The sequence below is a fragment of the Corvus cornix genome, chromosome 12 (genome assembly GCF_000738735.6).
Source record: "Corvus cornix cornix isolate S_Up_H32 chromosome 12, ASM73873v5, whole genome shotgun sequence".
Taxonomy (NCBI): Eukaryota; Metazoa; Chordata; class Aves; order Passeriformes; family Corvidae; genus Corvus; species Corvus cornix.
The window spans coordinates 3887196-3905133 of NC_046342.1; the positions used below are offsets into that span (position 1 = coordinate 3887196).

The following is a 17938-nucleotide window of genomic DNA, read 5'->3' on the forward strand; positions in this document are numbered from 1 at the left end:
ATGCTGAAACAAAAGCCCATTGCTGATGGCACCCTCTGTTTCATGCCCTGACTGGGGCACACTGACCATACAACATGCTAAAGCCCTTTGTTTCTCTCTTTTTTGGCCTCAGTAAAAGCTGTGTTTCACCCAGCAGAGAAAGTACCAACTGCTGAAGGGATGATAACTGCCCTTTGTTAATAGGGACACTGTAATCATTACATCCCACACATCATAAACAACTTTTGGTGATCAAGAGCGTTTGTTTGTATGTTTCTAGTGCTGCCATGTGGGGAGAGAGGCTAATGGGGCCAAACAGCACCACTGCACTGACACAGCAAGCAATGATGTTCTTCTGGGGCTGAACCCACTCTGCAACAGTTAAAGTGTTTTAAACAGCTCTGATTCCTTCTCCCACATGTAGAAGTGTTTTTAACTCTTGCATATAAGGGAGAATATATATTTCCTTAAGAGGCAAGGCCAACTCAAGAACTCCTTACCCCTAACACAACATCCAGCTGCACTTCTCTCCCTTTGCACCTTTTGAAGCTGTGCTATAAACTAAATCACCAAAATGATCCAGGTTAGGAAACAATGTAAGATGATATATTCACCCAAAGACATGAGTGATGCTTAACCATTTATACTGCCTGCAACTCACTGCTTGCTGAAACATGCAAGGAAGGCCAAGGTTATATCACCAACATATGTGCACCCAGTCTATTGTTCCAGTATCCCCTGTACCAGACCATTCCCAGGACAAACAGGATCTGGCATTTCTGCCAAGCCTGTTGGTTTAAGCTCCCATACCAGCTGGAAAGATGAGACCTCTGTTTCAGCATCCCCCTACACACACTTAATGTGTCAAAATATCTTCAACAAACATTACCTGGCACCTTTCACCAAGCAACTTGTATCTTGACACAAAACAAGTTCCAAAGTGGAACTGCCCACACTGAACCTACAAGTGGTTTGGAACTGCTGTTCCAAGAGTTTACACTTGAAAGTCCAAGGACAGCATAGAATCACAGAATTTTTGGGGTTGGAAAGACCCTTCAATGGTCATCTAGTCCAACCGTTCTGCACTGAGCAGACACATCTTCAACTACATCTGGTTGCTCAAAGCCCAGTCCATCCTGACCTTGAATGTTTCCAGGGGTGGGGCACTTACGACATCTCTGCACCAACTGTGCCAGTGTTTCACCACCCTCATTGTAAAGCATTTCTTCCTTGTATCTAGCCTGAATCTACCTTCCTTTAGGTCAAAACCATTACCCCTTGTCCTGTCATGGACAAGCACGGCACTACCTTCCTCATTCAGCTTCTATCCTTAAAACTCTTGCTTTGACTGGCATCTCCCAGTGCTTACCAGGAAGAAACTCCAAGGGTACAGTTGGTATAGAGGCTGGATAATCCTTCCGCTGCTGCTCAAGCCGTTTCCTTCTCTCCAACTCTTCCTGCTGGGCTGCCTTTGTCACGGCTTCCAGTTGGTCCTCACGCAACAGCTTTCTGAACACAGGAGCAAATATGGCTTGGTTACAACTCAATTTCTTCCGGAAATGTGAATGGCTGCAAAGATGACTGACAAGCTCCAGGTATTCTGTCAGCCACACAAAGTAGGAACACCATCCTCCAAAATATATGGGCAAATTCTACAGCTATTTCAACACTGCGCTTCCCAACTACAGGTAACACTACTATCAGTCAAGGAAAAGACAAAAGTTTGACAGAAGCAAAGTAATGAAAGGAGGATAAATATAAGTGGGTAAGGACATACTTAAACTAGGTTACCAGAGACTAGTTCTTCTACCTAAAAGGATGTTTTTTATTGATATGCAGTTTATAAACACAAAATGCACAAAATCATGCAAATAAGATACATGGGAAGAAAATGCATCAATTCCTCCACAAAAAGTCATCACCCTGATTCTCTTCTGACAGCATTTTCAGGAGCTAGGATCTCTAATGGTTTTAACAATTGTTTCAAGGCATTCTGTCAAAGCACCTCCCCTTTACAGGTAATTTTATTTACTTCCAGAAGTTGCTTTTCCCCTGCTTCAGTGTCACATGTCCAGTCCTGGAAATGAAGGTGCTTTTGCCAGAGGAGTGGTGCAGTACAAGCAGTGGTAAAATCCAGCTTCTTCAAACTAGCCTTTAAAACCACCCAAGCCCACACTTCAGGGACATCTCACTCATCCTAATGAAGTCTCATTTTCCAAGGTCTATTCAATGCTTCTTCCTTCAGGCTTTAAGAAAATCAATCTGCACAAGCTTAAATACGAACCAAAGACCACCAGCACAGGGCATGAGAGCCACTTGCTGCCACACGAGTTCCTGCTCCATTAGTTCTCCTCTGAGCTTAGAAAACTCTCTTGAGCAAAATTTCCTAGTGATTTACCACCTCACAACCTGTCCCAGAATATGCAGTGAATTACACAATCAAACAACTACTGCTCTATAAAATCCAGGTGAAACTGACTTCCAACATTTCAGTCACCAGTCATAGCATCAGCACTCCTGCCAACAAGTACCCAGGACAGTATAGGAAAGGACTGCATTTTAGGCTGTTTGCAATAGGATTCACCTCGGCAAATATCTGATATTTACTTAATGGTAGTACTGTTTTTCATTTACATCTCTCAAAAAACAGCACCAATTACACAATTTTTGCAATACATTCCATAACCAAATATTCACTCTTCTGAAATACCAAACAAGTCTGCACCCACATGCAGCACTTCAGTCTGAGATCACTCTACTCCCACTGGTGAAATCCTAAGGTTTTGGAAAAGAAAAACCATCTGGTTTGCCAGCAGTGGCACAACGTAGCTCAGAAGTAAAGTGCAGAGATTCTGTTTTCATCACCATATGTGACCCAAGCTCTTTCTGTCCTGCTGCTGCTGCTCACCTTATGTTCCTCCGCATGTGAGACGGTTTCTGAGCCCTCTTCTTTTTGGTGTCCTCAGAGGCCAGGCTCTTGTGCTGGTTCTGCAAGAGTTGCTCTGCCCGCTCGCTCTGAGATGAGGTAGTTGAAGTCGAGCGCTGCCATTCTCCATCCTCCGCGTGCTCCGCATGGTCACCGCTGAACACGGCTTCCTGGGGTTGGTCTGCAAGGGGAAGAACATGACATGGCAACAGCTGTGCCAGGCTGGCAGCTGGCTTTTCCATGAGCATTCAGCAGGATTTGAGCCAAATGGGAACCGACAAGCCCTACTCTCACTCATTTGCAAGCATGTCACTCTGAGGGTCAAAACTGGGGTCCTTATTGACAGTCAAAGAGAGTTAAAAAGTTCTACAGTGAAGGGTCTGTCCCCAGTGAAAGCCAAGACTAACACCCCTCAACACAGCCCAGAAGTGTCCTGACAAGAAAACAAGATAAAATTATTTAGGTCCATGTGGAGCACTTGCTATCCCAAGAGTCTGTTTTCCTATGGGGGCCTGAGGAGCTCTGATTAAAACAAGGAACTTGAATCTCTTTGCTTCACATCATTCAAGCAGGGCAGAAATTTCCCTGTATATGACACCTGTAACCATCTCCCAAGTCAACAGAACACAGCATGTAAAAGGTTATCTGGTTCAAACACTGGGTCATGGCTCAGCAGGCAGCTCAGTGGTTTTAGTACCAGGCTTCACTCTCATGGTTTAAATGGTAACCTCCAACAAGTTTTTTTTCGAACAAAACATAAGTGCAATACCCTTTCTACATTATAAATCACACACACTCCTTTTTCTCTTAATTCTCCTACTTTCAGACTTCCAAGTTGTGCCTGATTCCACTCTTAAAGCACAATGTGAAATGACACCTTGTTCTGTGTGACACTTCGCTCTTCAACAGGCTGCCAGTGACCAAGATAATACTTCCAGAGCAAAGAAAGGAAACGTTTCTGTTCAAAAGCTTCCCTTGAAACAATCTGCTTCTGACAAGCATTGTAATAGCTTCTTTGAAGCATCTTGTCCCCTTGTGTCAGGCAAAGAGATACCCTGAACCTCATCCTGTAATCAGCTTTCTTGCTTACATTGTGTATCCGAGCTAATGACTGAACTGAAATGACACTTAAACTTTGAAAGAAAGAAGACATCAGCACAGAAGAATGTGGCAGATGAAGTAATACAGAACCAACAAGCATCACATTGTGACTCTGAGGGATCTGGAGACAGAGACCATTCCTTCTCAAAATGCTGGGAGCTTAAATGAAGGATGCTTCAGTACAGCACATTGCACCTGCAGCTGTCACATTCATATGCCCATTAAATTAACCTTATCTCCAGTATCACATCTTAAAATTGAGATGACAAGAAGTAGATTCACACCTTGTTCAAAAGCACCAACTTTGCAAACTTCCTCTCCAGACATCCCACCAGACCCACCCCAGCATTTGCTCCAAGTCTATGTCAGAACACATTTAGTACTTCAGAGCTCAGCCCACCATGGACCAGTACCAGCAGAGCAGCTCAAACATTTCTCTGAGTATCTGTCTCTGCAAGCCCTACACATACTGGAAAACCAGGTATCCACAGCTTATGGGATGAAATAGATCTCGTGATGAATGCAAGGAGACTTATGCATATGAAGATAAACGCAAAGGGGTTCACTGCTACAAGCACAGCAGTTCTCCTACCACAGCCAAGGTCTTGGAGCCCTGTCCTCCCACCATGCCTCTTTAGACTTACAAGCTCAGATATCAAGCATCAGATCACTTGCAGACAGAGAGCTGTGCTGGGAATAAACCCGGTTTCTCAGGCTTCCCAGACAACAACTCTGCTATTTGAGCTACAGACACATTTTAGTCACATTTTAGTCACCTGCAATTCAGCACTGTTTCCTTCCCCCCGCCCCTCTCGACTCCTGGTTATATAACTAGATCAAAAGATTGGATGAAATAGGGCAAAGGGAAGCAGGGAGGCTGCACACGTGATCACATGCTCCGGGATGAGTCATTAAACCGGAGACAAACACTGCCATGGTTACACTGCTGCCATCTCACCCTGGGCCCGGAGGACCTTGACAAGGCACCAGAGAGCACAAAGTCATGCCTGTTGGGAAGAGGAAGCGCTTCCTTCCCCACACTCCAGCAGTTGCCCAGGTCACCTCCTCCAGCAGCCACCCTGCCACCTACCTTGTGCCAGGCAAGGGTGTCTTCAGGACAAAGGCGATAATAACAAAACCTAAAGGCTCAGGAGCCCAAATTATTATGCCTCCTCTGTGTTTTCATATACGTTGTGCAATCCCTATGCAGACTCATTCCATTTCTGCATTTTACCTTTTCTTTCCTCTTAATGATATGTAACAGAAGCTCTGGTGAAACCTACACACAGCTGGATCAGATAGGGTTTTTAAAATATAATTCTCATCTGAGCAGGAGCCTGAAGCCCAAAATTTGATGATAAATTTGGTCCTGCATTGAGTACAAGCCCTCATCCACCACAGCCATGTCTGCTCAGGCTGGTGTTTGTCCTGCCAATACAAGTTCTGAGGTGAGGAACACAATCTGTGCCTCAGCCCACATTCCTGACACATATGCATCAAGAGAGCTCTTCCATGCTAGTGACAGCTCCAAACATCTCACTGATTCAGCTGCAGTGGGATTCAGGGGACAGCCGGCTTCCCGAGGCTGCTCCCATCCTTGCCACCACCACAAATAAAGCTTTTCACAAAGTTTAACTAACATGATAAAATCACAAGCCTAACCCTGCAACAGCTCCCACCACACCTGTGGCATGAGCTGGCAGTTACAAGCAGGAATTATTTTTGTTGCTGCTTTGTATTAAACTCCTGATTATGTGCACAGCCTAAATCTAACCCAGATGAAAAGCAAGGCTCTCCACTGCAGTTGTGTGGCTGCTCTCCAGCACAGTGAGCTCCAAGCTGTGTACCTGGGACCCACACTGGGACAGAAACATATTAAGAAACAATAACTAAACACACAAACACCTATTTTGTATAAGAACAAAGGTCAGATCTTTGGGTTGGAGGGAGTGTGGGAACAGCCTCGTTGAATAGGTCCCATAAGGTAATCAATGGAATAATCCTGCCCCAATTTTGCCAAACCTACACCTACAACAGAAATGTAATTACAGTTTTGTAACAGGAGCTCAACACGCTACTCTGACATGGTTATACAAGTAGCTTTTTACACAACACAAAAATTCATCAGCCACCTTTGCACGTTCACAACCGTCTGATCACGCTGGAGCTGCTGTACGCTCTAGGAAGACCTGGGCTACCTCCTTGAGGAGAGCATTGCCACAGCCTGGGGGTGACAAATCAGCACACCCCTGCACAGCAAGATGAGCCACATCAGAAAAAGCAGGCCCAAGTCTGCCCAGCAGAAGACAGCCATGGGTCAGACGTGGTTGTTGGCAAGGATGTAAATCTACCCCAAGGTTACCCACTGTGGGCACCAAGAATCACCCGGTTCACACCAGCTTCATTCCATGTTTTGCACTGTCCTCACCACATCCACAAATAGGATCTCCCAAGGGAAGTGGTGGTAGCATCAATGCAGCTGCTCCTTCAGGTGGGTTATAGCTCTCTGTCTGAGAAATTCCCAAACAGTTCCCAGTAGCTCTTGGTTATGGACACCTGCACGCACCCAGGCAGTCTGCCCTGCAAGGTACCCTGAATGCCAAGAGGGGCATGACTATCCTTTCTCGAGAATTCAGAGGTGTGAAATGCACCTGCATTCTCAAAACCCAACAGACCTGGTTATAGCATGGCTCTGATTTGTGCTGCAGGCCAGAGATTGCCAGTTTTCTTTGCTCAATAAGCAGCAGCAACCACCACCCCCAGAAAAACATACAAATAGAGGGAGGTGTTTGGTTTCTTGACCAACACTAGCACGCCACAGTATTACAGTTTAGAAATCTCTGTAAGAGAGTTGTGACTGCTGTGTGTAACTCTGCTTCAGATGCTCCCTATGTGGTGTGACTGCCAGAGCTGTCCCTAAACACTGCACACAGCTGTGACTCATGATGTGTAATACAGCAAAAGATTTGTCCCACAGTCAGGCACTTCCCATTGCAGCCAAGCTTATAAAACTCACCTCATCACCTCCTTCTCAAACTTCCCTTAAAACAGCACAGGATTCAGCCTGAAGAATATTCTCTAGCATCATCAATTCAGCAGTGAATTGCTCTCGACACAGCCTGCTCTGCAAAATGGCTCAGGTTGCTGCAAAGTGTCACGAAGCTGCAGGGTGTTTTGAGGTGTGACACAGTCTTCTGACACCAAGGTAAGTGAAAAACAGTGTTATAGCCAATCTCCATGCTCCAAGGAAGACCTCAGTAAGTCCAAGTGTCTGTGCATCCACAGTTTGGCTCTAGCAACAGTCAGCATTCCTAGGAGTACGGAAATTCCTATTCAGAAGAAGATCTGAGGGTCTCCGACCTGAGGTTGCTGCATAAGAAGATCCAAGAGACCCCTCAGTGGACAAACTACCGTGTAAGTTGGTAACTTCCTTGCCCACTCAGTTACTAGCCAGCTAACAGGGCTAGCTAGAGGTATACCTCCTCCTGGGAGAGCAGTTTCACTGCCAGGGTAACTCCAGTGACTCCAGGAAAGACATAGAACTGAAAACCAGACACTTGTTTATTTCTAAAATCATTTCACTACAGAAACTCGGGATACCAAATAGGACAATTTTGCTGAGTCTTTAGGCATTATTTCCTACCCTAAGGACAGGGATGTGCATGCATGGTGAGGAAGGTAGCTGCATGCAGAGCAGCGAGCAGTTAATTCTTACTTTGGGGAGCTTTCTTTTGTCTTGCACAAAGAACAAAGAGCAGTTAAATACTACTGCAGGCCTTCTGGGAACTTCTATGCAGTTTGTGGGCAAAAGCCTGTCAGAGACTAGCTAATACTAGCTAGCGCTACTACAGCCAGTACCGAGCTGTCAAAGCAGGAATGGGAGGAGCACTGAGGGATGGCACAAGGAAGTCTAATTGCACAGCTCCAGCTGCAAACTCAGTCCCTGACACACTGAACTACAACTGTGCCAAAGGCTGGAGGAGTGACTCTGCAGAGCAAGCCTGACTGCAAAGGCTCTGACAGCCTGGAAGATGCTCTCTGGGGTTATGTGATGTTTCCCCAGTGCACTGGGTGTAGGTGATGCCAGAGTGCAACTGTACCTGGCTCCCGAAGAACAGCAGCTCTCTAACTGCAGCACAGCAATCAACCTGGAGGCTGGCAACAGCCAGAGTGTTCTGGCTCATCCTGTACTCAGCTGTGTAATATAAATGAAATATTTTCAAAATGTTCTTTGTATGCAACTGGTGCAGCTGTTGCATGGATGCCATGCAAGAAGGGAAAAGTGGTTGTCTGCACAGAGCACCTCTCACAGAGGTGGCATTGTGTGTAAACACTTGAGCACCACAAGGCTGGGCTGGAGGCAGGAAATTCCTTATGAAACCCCTCAAGTACAGTGTAGGTGAAAGTAAGGGGGAAGCTCAGACTCCCTTCCTCCAGGCTTTACCTGTTGCAACACCCAGGAGAGGCACAAAGCCGGCACACATCGACACCCGGTTGCTTCCATCCGAAGCACTGGGAAAGTCACCTCAGAGGGGGTCGGAGCGGGACAGAGCAGGACGCAGCCCCTCCGGGAACTCGGGGCTCTCCGCCGCACCCACTGGCAGGGCAGTTAATTAGCAACAAGACTTTGTTCTCCTCGGAAAATAATCGGGTTCAGTCTTCGACGGCAGGACGCCCCTCCCAGCCACCAGAGCTTAACAAAGCCCTAATTATGTAAGTATTATATAACCCGGCACACCTGCCCCCCCGCGCCGGCCGCGCCACCCGCGCCCGGCCGCGCCGCCCCCGGCACGGCGGACCCCGCGCCCGGCCGCCCCTCGGGCCTCTCCGGTCACCAGCAGCTGCCACCGCTGCCAGCACGACAGCCGGGACCAGCCTTTTGTCCGCTTGTCCACATAGGAGCACGGCTGCGGGAGCTCCCGGGCCAGGCGCTGCGCCCTGGCCAAGCGGGCAGCCACGCCGTGAGCCGCGGGCCCTGCAGCCCCCGGCCCGGCTGTCCCCGCCTGGCTCCAGCGGAACGCAGCCCGCTGACCACAGCAGTGACCGACTCCCGGCGCTGCTCTCGCCCCAGCTCTGCTGCCAGCCGCGATGCCTGGTGTCCTGCTGAGTCACAGCCACGGTACTGCCAGGCACAAAGGCGTCTTTCGGGCTGAGCCTGCTCAGTCCCGGAGCTCGCCTGCTCCCAGGGGAAGCTTCCCTCACCTGTCAAAAAGCACGTACATCATCACTCCCGTTGCTGATTTATCTAGGAGTTAACCACCCCAGGTCTGTCGTTCATACCTGTCACTGTAACCAGACAAAGAGTCTGTCATGTTGGTATAACAAAGAGCGCTGCTTGAAGTCTGAGTAACATGTTTTTCATTTCTCTAAGTATCAGTAAAGCAATCACTCGCTGTGGGTTCAAGACACCTCTGTGAAATCTGCAGACTGCTGGTGAGGGATGGCAGGCTGCCTCTGTCTCTGGTGCAGGACCAGAGGACGGAGGGAAGAGATGAGCTCTGAAGAAAAAGCCACCAGCACTGACTCTATGGGCCCGAGCATGAGGAGGGAGCCAGAGCAGGAGCACACACAAGTCAAACCCGTCTCCAGACTCCTTTGGCAAGAAGAAAGCCCAAGTCAATGGAAAACTTTAAAAGATAAATTACAAGGCAACACCGCCCTTCTTTTATCCTTCAGACATCTTTCAGCATATCAGTTGCTGATGAGGTTATGCTGCAGAATAAAACTCCTTTCCTGGCCTGAAGGGATCCTTCAGGAACAAAAGGCAGCAGAATTGAAGGGCAGGAGCAAGGAATATACCACCCAGAAACCAAAGGGAAAGGAAGCAGCCCAGAAGTGCCTGGAGGCAAACTGGAATATCAAACAGCCAACTTTGGTGACAGGCGATATATCTGCTAACCCTGGGATTATGCAAGCAGAACCAGGCCCCAAATACCCAAGAGATCTTGTTCTGGCTGGGCCTCAATGCTGTGGACGCTGAGACCCGGGTTACATAAACACCAAAGAGCACTTATATAACTATTGTATGGCACAGGCTCGCAGCCACTGGCACCCCATTGCCACCGGAGTGTGGCAGGTACCTGCTCCAGCACCCAGCCCCTCCAGGACCTCCTCCCACCCCTGCACAAGCCGCTGAATGCTGCCCAGGTGAGGTGCCCGTCAGGTCATCCTTCCTCTCGCAGGCACCACACGCTCATGGTTACTCTGGAGCACGGGGCAATCTTGTATCCATTTCCAGCTCCACTATGCTCAAAAGAGGTTTGTGAAATTTCAAAGCAAACATTTGCATAGTGCTTTGAGACGGCAACACCTGGAGAGATACAGAACGCTGCTACCTGCCATCCCTCTTCTAGATATGTAATCAAAACTCGTTTCCCCGACTAAAGTCCTCAAATCTAAACTGTTCCCTCCTGCCATGCCCCCTCTCTTGCACAGACACTGTGGGTATTAGTGAAGACAGGAAAACAAAGCCAGGAAAGGCATCCGCTAAGGTAGCAAGGGAAGCAGGGATCGGTCACATTTGTCCTTTAGCCAGGGGTGTGCAAGAGCAATGAGTTACATAAAGCTCCTGCTCTGGAGTCAGGAAGTGTTTCAGGCTGAGTGCTGGGAAGTTTTCAACAAGCTGTGCGCAGGAGGGAACTGAAACCTCCCCTTTCTGGTTATCCCAGTTAACTAGTAACCCAGAATAGAGTTTTGTCAACCAGATTACGAAAATTACCATGGGGATCTAAACCACAAGTAACCGGATTTAACCTTATTTACTTTCATAACAGTTCAAAGCTTTTTTTAAAAAGAGAAATATGATCTAGTTTATTGAGGTGGCTAAATATTGATTTAGGTAACAAAGATAAATTTCCCCTTTCCAACTTCAGAAAATAGATGCATACGGGGCCTTGACATGTCCCCAGCACAGTGGGGTAGCTGGCTGCTACCATGACTCTTCTAGAGATAAATTTCAGGGACTAAGAAAAGAGCGAGTAGGGGAGCAAGCATTCTGCATTATGCAATGATTACATAAGCATTAATTTACACTAGGTAGCTGGGAGTTGTAGCTTTATACCAGCATACCCTCAGAGCAATGAGAAACAATAAAGAAGGGATTATTGCTGCCACACACATCCAAGGCCACCAAAATGGCAAACAAACAACAAGCACCAGCCGAACTTTAATCTCTGCCTCAAGCTCTCACCACAGTTTTGCTCAGGACCTGTTAACAAGGACAGGGAGAAGACAGGTGACACTCACTCCTAACTTAAAAGAGCAGCATGGGAAATAATCCCAGCATAAAGCATCCTTCAGCATCTGAGTCCTCCTTTGTTGTTGCTCCTGATGGCAGTGGTATAAGAGAAGAGTGATTACAAATTATAATAGTGTCATTTGTACTCTAGTTAGTGTCAAAGGAGTTCATGGGCACAACGAGCTCCTCACAGTAACCTGTGAAACACCCTCCTGTCCATCTTGCAGAGGAGGAAACTAAAGCAAAGCAATCAGGTAGGCATCAGTGCTGAGTAACTCAAGTTGTTGGCTCCCTGTCCTACACTTTAACCAACAATTCTCTTTCTTCTCCTTAAATGTAATTTCTTACTTGAAAAAAACAAAACACAGTTGTGGATTTTTTTTAGAATTGTAACAAAGCATAGAACTTCAGCTGCATCCCCTTTTTCTGCCTCAGTCTCTAAAGTAATTTCAGAGGAATTTTTAAGGACTCTGTTTAATGAGGGAGGCATCACTTGGGAGAAAAATTCAAATTGTTGAGTTTGAGCCTGTGTGCCACCGCATTCCACTGGCACTTCTCCCATCAACTGCAGCCAGAAAAGTGACCGAGAGCACTGGAGAAAGTTACTAAGACCAGGATGAAACACCGTCACTAAAAGAACAATCTGTTTCTAGTTTTCCTTTCCAAAATATTGGTGCTGCTAAAGGAGTTTGACAAAAGGCTGCAAAGCTGTTTGTGGCAATCAGACTCACACAAATTGAAGCCACAATGTCACAAGGACCACCCCCCCCCCCCAATCCAAAATATACAACACCTCAAAAGATAAGCACATTATAGCCTGGAAAAGAAACAGGCACCTGTTCCTTCATAAGGTTGCTAAAATGACAATTACCTCTATGGTAAAAAAAGAAATATATGTGTGTATCAGGAGGAAACAGGGATCTTTACATAAAAGACATTTTTCTCGCAGGACAACAGGGCAATAGGTAGTGTGATGCAACAAACCTTGATTTACTAGCTGGTGGGTGCTACCATAAAAATAATTAAAATCTGCTCTAACTTTCCAGAAACACTTTTAAAGTAACAAAAAGGTATCACAGCACTGCATATACAGGTGCTTGCTACTTTCAAGACCCTAAAGAAGTGTTCAGGCACCTGGAGTGAGGAAAAGCCATATAAACCAGAGAGAAAAAGAAACATTTCTCAGTGGTTAAACACAAAAGAAGGGAAGAACATGATGTGTAAGTTCTGCCCAGATTCACTCAGTGACCTTGTGCAGTTTATCACCTCTCTGGGGACAGGAAGGTTGTGCAGAAGCGTGATGGAGACGCTCCTGGATCCACTAGCCAGAGCACAACCTCATTAGATCAGTTCAAAAAGCTTCCTGAAAGAGAGATAATTATCTGCTGGTAGAGACTTTGGTAGAGACTGTGACAAACCTTGCCCCAGACTTTACAACTTGACGAGTACAAGGAGGAGTTAATTTGCACTTCTGCTCTCTTACTTTCGTACAAATACCTTTCCGCCCAAAATTTTTGAAAGGCCTCTAACCTTGCATTCTCCCTCCATTTATGACCTACAGTCTCATTTCCAAAAGCATCTTTCCCTCCCTGTCTTCTCTTTTTATACCTATTATCTAGACTAAGTTACATAAGCCCCTTGTATCATCACCCAGATTCCTCATTTATCCAAACTAATTTTCTATTGTAATTCCTTTTTTTTCCTCAGTTCACACTCTCCCAGAATTAGCTTCTTTGTCCTGCCACCACAACCCGAGAAATAAGATGGATTTTTTTTTCTAGAACCTCCCCCCCCTTCCCACTAATGGGTAACAAATATTGCATGGCTTATTTCTGTAAAAACTCCTCATGACAACCACACTGCACTGCACTTCAGTAATAAACCAGGAATCCAGAGCTGCAACTCCTGGGGATGATTTTTGATCAGTCTATTAGGTTCATAGCATGACTTTGGAGGTATTTGCCATGAACAAGGTTCAAGAACTTTGGCATCCCAAAGTACCTCACCTCAAAGTAAGAAGTTAAATTATAAATTTAGAAAGTTCTTCAAATCTGAACAAGGTTTTTTCTCCAATACACAACATTCTCCCACCAGCAAACAAACTAAGTGGCAGCTATCCCCAAGCTGTAAACTCCTGTTAGGATTTCACAAGCATCTTCCATTTGATAGGGGGGGAAAAGGGCCAAGTAGCTTTTAGTCTCTTAGACACTAATTAGGGCATCTGGAGCAAGCACCAACAGCTCTGCCTGGTGCCCAGATTGTTGCCCAGTCAGCAAGTCACCAAATATTTCACTGACAGAAGAAACTCTTGAAACTGTTATCAAGTAGGATGTTGCAGGGAAAGTATACACACAAAGGTGAAGGGGGTGGGGGAGAGGACAGTGCACATAAAACAATACTGCTATTAACAACTGCCTCCTCTCTTGCAAAAATAACTTCTGCAGCATTAGAACACAACAGCAGCAGAAACAATAACATCCAGACCCAGAATGTCACATCACCAAAGACTTCAGAATTATAGCCACAAAGAAAGAGTGAGCTTCCTTCTCATGTCCCCTCCATCGGGCCAACAGACACTGCAAGACTCTGAAATCTCAATCTCTTCCATCCCTGCCTGGTAGGGAGCACATTAAAACCTGAGACCCACAGAAGAGCCTTGGTTCCTGATGTCTTTTATTAGCCACTGAGTGGGGTGCTCCAGCACGGGAGGCGGGGGGGAAATTAATGTCCTGTAGCAGGAAAGCAAGAAGAAAAAGAAAACAAAGGGGAAAAAAAAGAAGAAAAATCAATCCACAAAAACCCCCACCTGTGTCCTACCTGGAAACTGCTGAGACTCATCCAAGAGTAGCATGCTGCTCAGTGCACCGAGGCGAGCCCTCTGCCCGCACACTTGTTCAACGTGGCCGCACGCTCTCAACTCTTCTGCTATTCTTGTCTCAGGGTCTTCAGGACAAAAGTTTCCAGTCACTCCCAACAACTCCTTATCTCTGCCCACAGCCCAGCGAGCACTAAATCCACTCGCACTGGCTGTTCAGTTCGCAGGCGGGAAAAGACTCCTGATAAAACAGTCCAGGGTACAGGCAGGAAAACCTGCACTTAAAGTTTCTGAAAATAACTTTGGTAAATAGCTCCTAGTGCTCAAATCCACCCAGCTGGTGTGACGGGAGTCAGTACGTATATATCCTCCCTGCACCCAGCTGAGACGGACCAGGGTCACTGTTATATAACTACTTAAATATGCCTCGTGTTCAGCCTAAATAAAAATTGTCACTATCTCCTCCCCTGTTTGGAGAGTCAAACAACACAGCCCTGCCCGAGGTAGCTGCTGCTCCACTGGGGACCGATGCCTGGAGCTGTGCTGCCGGGATGGTTTGGCTTCCATACACGCTCCTGATCAGCGGGAGCAACCTCAGTTATGCCTGGGAAAAGAGTTTTAGAAGAGAGAAGAGGAGCAGGGAGGCTGAGTGGGTGTGTAGGGGGGAGGTCTCTCTCCTCTGGAGCAGCAGAGCTGCACGCCGTACGGATCAGATCCCATTCACTCAGCCTGTGATCCAGTTCAACTAGTGGCAGAGACCAAGACTGAGAATAAAATAAAAATCCTTACATAACCGTTCAGGCTCTGCTGGGGCCCCGCGCAAGGGGAATCCCAACAGACAACAGGACGTTCAGAGCAGGGGACACACAGGACCGTAACTCTGCTTCCAAGTTTCAGAGCACATAAGGAAGAGTGGGTGGGAATGAGATGCAAAAAGGAGTACAGCCTTTCTGGCTTTGGAAACAATTGTGATTTTATGAGCTATTTGCATGATGCCTGCTAATTTGCAAGAAACCTGGACAACTGAGACTGAAACTTGAGCAACTGCATGGAGCTGGTAACCTGTTTGCACAGTAACAGGTAAAAGAGCATCCTGTTTGCCTGGTTAAAGCGGTAGCTTGTAGACCACTGTAAGTTTCCCAGTTTTTAGGAAAGAGCTTGTCAGAATTTGTGGAGTGGGAGATTACTTTAAGTGAACCTTTGTTCCGATCATGCGTCTGCACCAGGACAGGCACAGGAGAGAATAAATAAGTACAGAACAAGTCCTTTAAAGCTGTGGTTGAACCCCTAAAGGCTATCCATCCTGCCTAACCTTCTTCAGTGTAACAGAGATTTTATCCATGCCCAATTCCCTTCACAGGAATATCTAATGCCAGTAATAAACAGCAAACCTGGACTGAGAGACACGTAATGAAATTAGCTTGCTGGTAGTGAGCATTTGTCCATGTAACAAAGTCAGCTGTTTATTGAAACAACTGGTGAGGGAGTGCTGGGAAAGCCAGGACGTGCACAAGAAACCCAAAGCAGGCTGTGTCCCAACAGCCTGGCACAGACCTGCAGGACTCCAGGACAGTGAGCTGCACTCACAGCACCAAAGGCTGATCTAAAGATCTGCAAGCACAACCAGGGCAGAGCCCAGCTCCCCTTTGTGTGACTCCAGTCATTTTTATTAGACCTTTCATTTGAGAGGGTAGCAGGGCACTGCAAATGCTTAGTGCCATCAAAACATCCTCAGTACTTCAGGGTACATCACAACTTTGAAATAAACCCAAGATGCTTTTTCATAATTAAAGCTATATAAATTTTACCAGAGAAAATATGAACTGTATTACAATTAAGACACTCAGTAACAAGACAGCCTTTCACCCATGTCACAGATTCAAACAGCCTGGCTAGTACACAATGTTTATCAAGGGGGGAAAAGAGGGACAAATATATTAAAGAAGTGCATAGCCAAGGATCTTGCAACAGGCCTTATAAGGGCTTTGTAGGGTTGGAATAAATAAGCAAACATGACCTCAGCATCTGACCTAACAGCTTTATGAAACTGGAAAGCAAGACTTAAAAACAAGTACTGGGTAAATGCAACTGTGTGTTTACAAAGCTTGCAGTGCTGGTTTTGGCTGGGAGAGAGTTAATTTTCTTCACAGCAGCTAGTATGGGGCTATGCTTTGGATTTGTGTTGGAAATAGTGTTGATAATAGAGGTGGTTTTGTTATTGGTGAACAAGGCTACTAACACAGTCAAGGCCTTTTCTGCTTCTGACACTGCTCCACCAGTGAGGAGGCTGGGGGTGCACAAGGAGTTAGGAGGGGACATAGCTGGGACAGCTGACCCCACCTGATTCAGGAGATATCCCAGACCACATGGTGTCATGCCCAGTGCACAGAGCTGGGGAAAGGAGGAGAAGGAAAGGGGGGGATGTCCAGAGTGATGGTGTTTGTCTTCCAAAGTCACTGTTACTGTGATGGAGCCCTGCTTTCCTGGGCATGGCTGACACCTGCCTGCCCATGGGAAGGAGTTGATGGATTCCTTGTTCTGCTTTGCTGTTAAACTATCTTTATCTCAACCCATGAGTTTTGTCACTTTTACCCTTCCAAATCTCTCCTCCATTCCACTGGGGGATAGTGAGTGGCTGTGTGGGGCTGAGCTGCCAGCTGGGATTAAACCACAACACATCCATATTACAGCTTTCAAGCATGAGAAAAATGGAAGTTCAATACACTGGGGGAAACAGGCAACCTACACCTGTCCTTCCGCACACAGCAATAAAAAGGGAATTTCCTTCTTCACCTTAATGTGCAAAATGGAAAAGAAATTTTTCTAGCTCTTCTACTCACTGCTGGTGAGGCCACCACTGCTAGCCAGGATAAATACATATTCACACAGCCAAGAATTAGATCTGCCTGAAACAGTCAGTTTATAAAATGATCACCTCATGGAAGGTAATCTTGTTACAGATAAATCCATCTACTGAAAAGCTTTTCCATGAGGCCAGTCTTACCAGTAAGGAACAATGTTCTCCCTCCCCTACAAGGTCTGAAATCTTACCCAGCTGTCACACCTCACCTTCCTCATCTCAAACCACAAGCTCTTTGCAATTGCACAAACTGTGCTATACATCACAAGAGGCTTCCCAAAAAGCTTTTGTCACCTGAGAGGTTCCCTTGCTAACAGCTTAGGAGATTACCTGTTAAAAAACCAAACAACACTATAGAACTTGTATTTTCATAGAATATGAAGATAAAGGTCCTTCAGAACTTGATTTTGACTGACAAGTCTTTTCAGTAGCAATGTCAGCATCCCTGAACATTGCAAATTCACAAGCATTAAAACTCATACCTAAACTTGTCTATACAGACAAGAAATTTGACTGTAAAATGTTTCAGGACACTAGTTCCTGTGTATAGCAAATAATATTATCAAACTGAAGTCAGTTAAACGAAATAAATTTCAACAAAACATCCCAAAAACATGCATTCACTTCATGGTAGAGTAACTCCTTCCCCACACCCATGCCTGTTGTCCACCTTGAACCTGGTTCTCTCAACCCCCTGCTCCGCAGGCTGAGCAGCTCCATGACTCCACAACCCTGACCTGATCCAAGCCCACTGAGGACAGCATCAGAGAGAAGCACTGGCTCTGTGATGTGTCACCCAGCTCTTGGTCCCTGCAAGCTGGGGTGGTTCCCTGCTCTCCAGGTTGTTCATCCTCACCAGCACCCCATAAAGCAGAGGAGACCTTCCTTGCCTATCCTCAACTGCTCCCCGCTGGCTGCGCAGTCCCTTCCCCACCCCACAGCTTTCTCCCAGCCATGCTCCACATCCACCAGCTCCTTCTGCACACCCCACTGACCTCCACTGTACAGGGAAGCTGCCTA

General features: G+C 46.5%; 1 protein-coding gene across 4 annotated transcripts in view; it reads right to left on the bottom strand.

The window, feature by feature from the left end:
* Nucleotides 1-17938, bottom strand: part of RAD54L2 (RAD54 like 2) — a 68345-nt gene that overhangs the window by 19016 nt on the left and 31391 nt on the right. For 3 of the 4 annotated variants that reach the window (XM_039558640.1, XM_039558638.1, XM_019280390.3), the window contains 2 exons: nucleotides 2888-3086; nucleotides 1349-1488 (listed from right to left, as the gene is read on the bottom strand). In XM_039558640.1, the coding sequence (XP_039414574.1) occupies nucleotides 1349-1488; nucleotides 2888-3086 (339 nt within the window). Of the gene's footprint in view, nucleotides 1-1348; nucleotides 1489-2887; nucleotides 3087-14060; nucleotides 14794-17938 lie in introns of those variants that run through there. The other variant, XM_019280391.3, reaches the window with a different exon arrangement.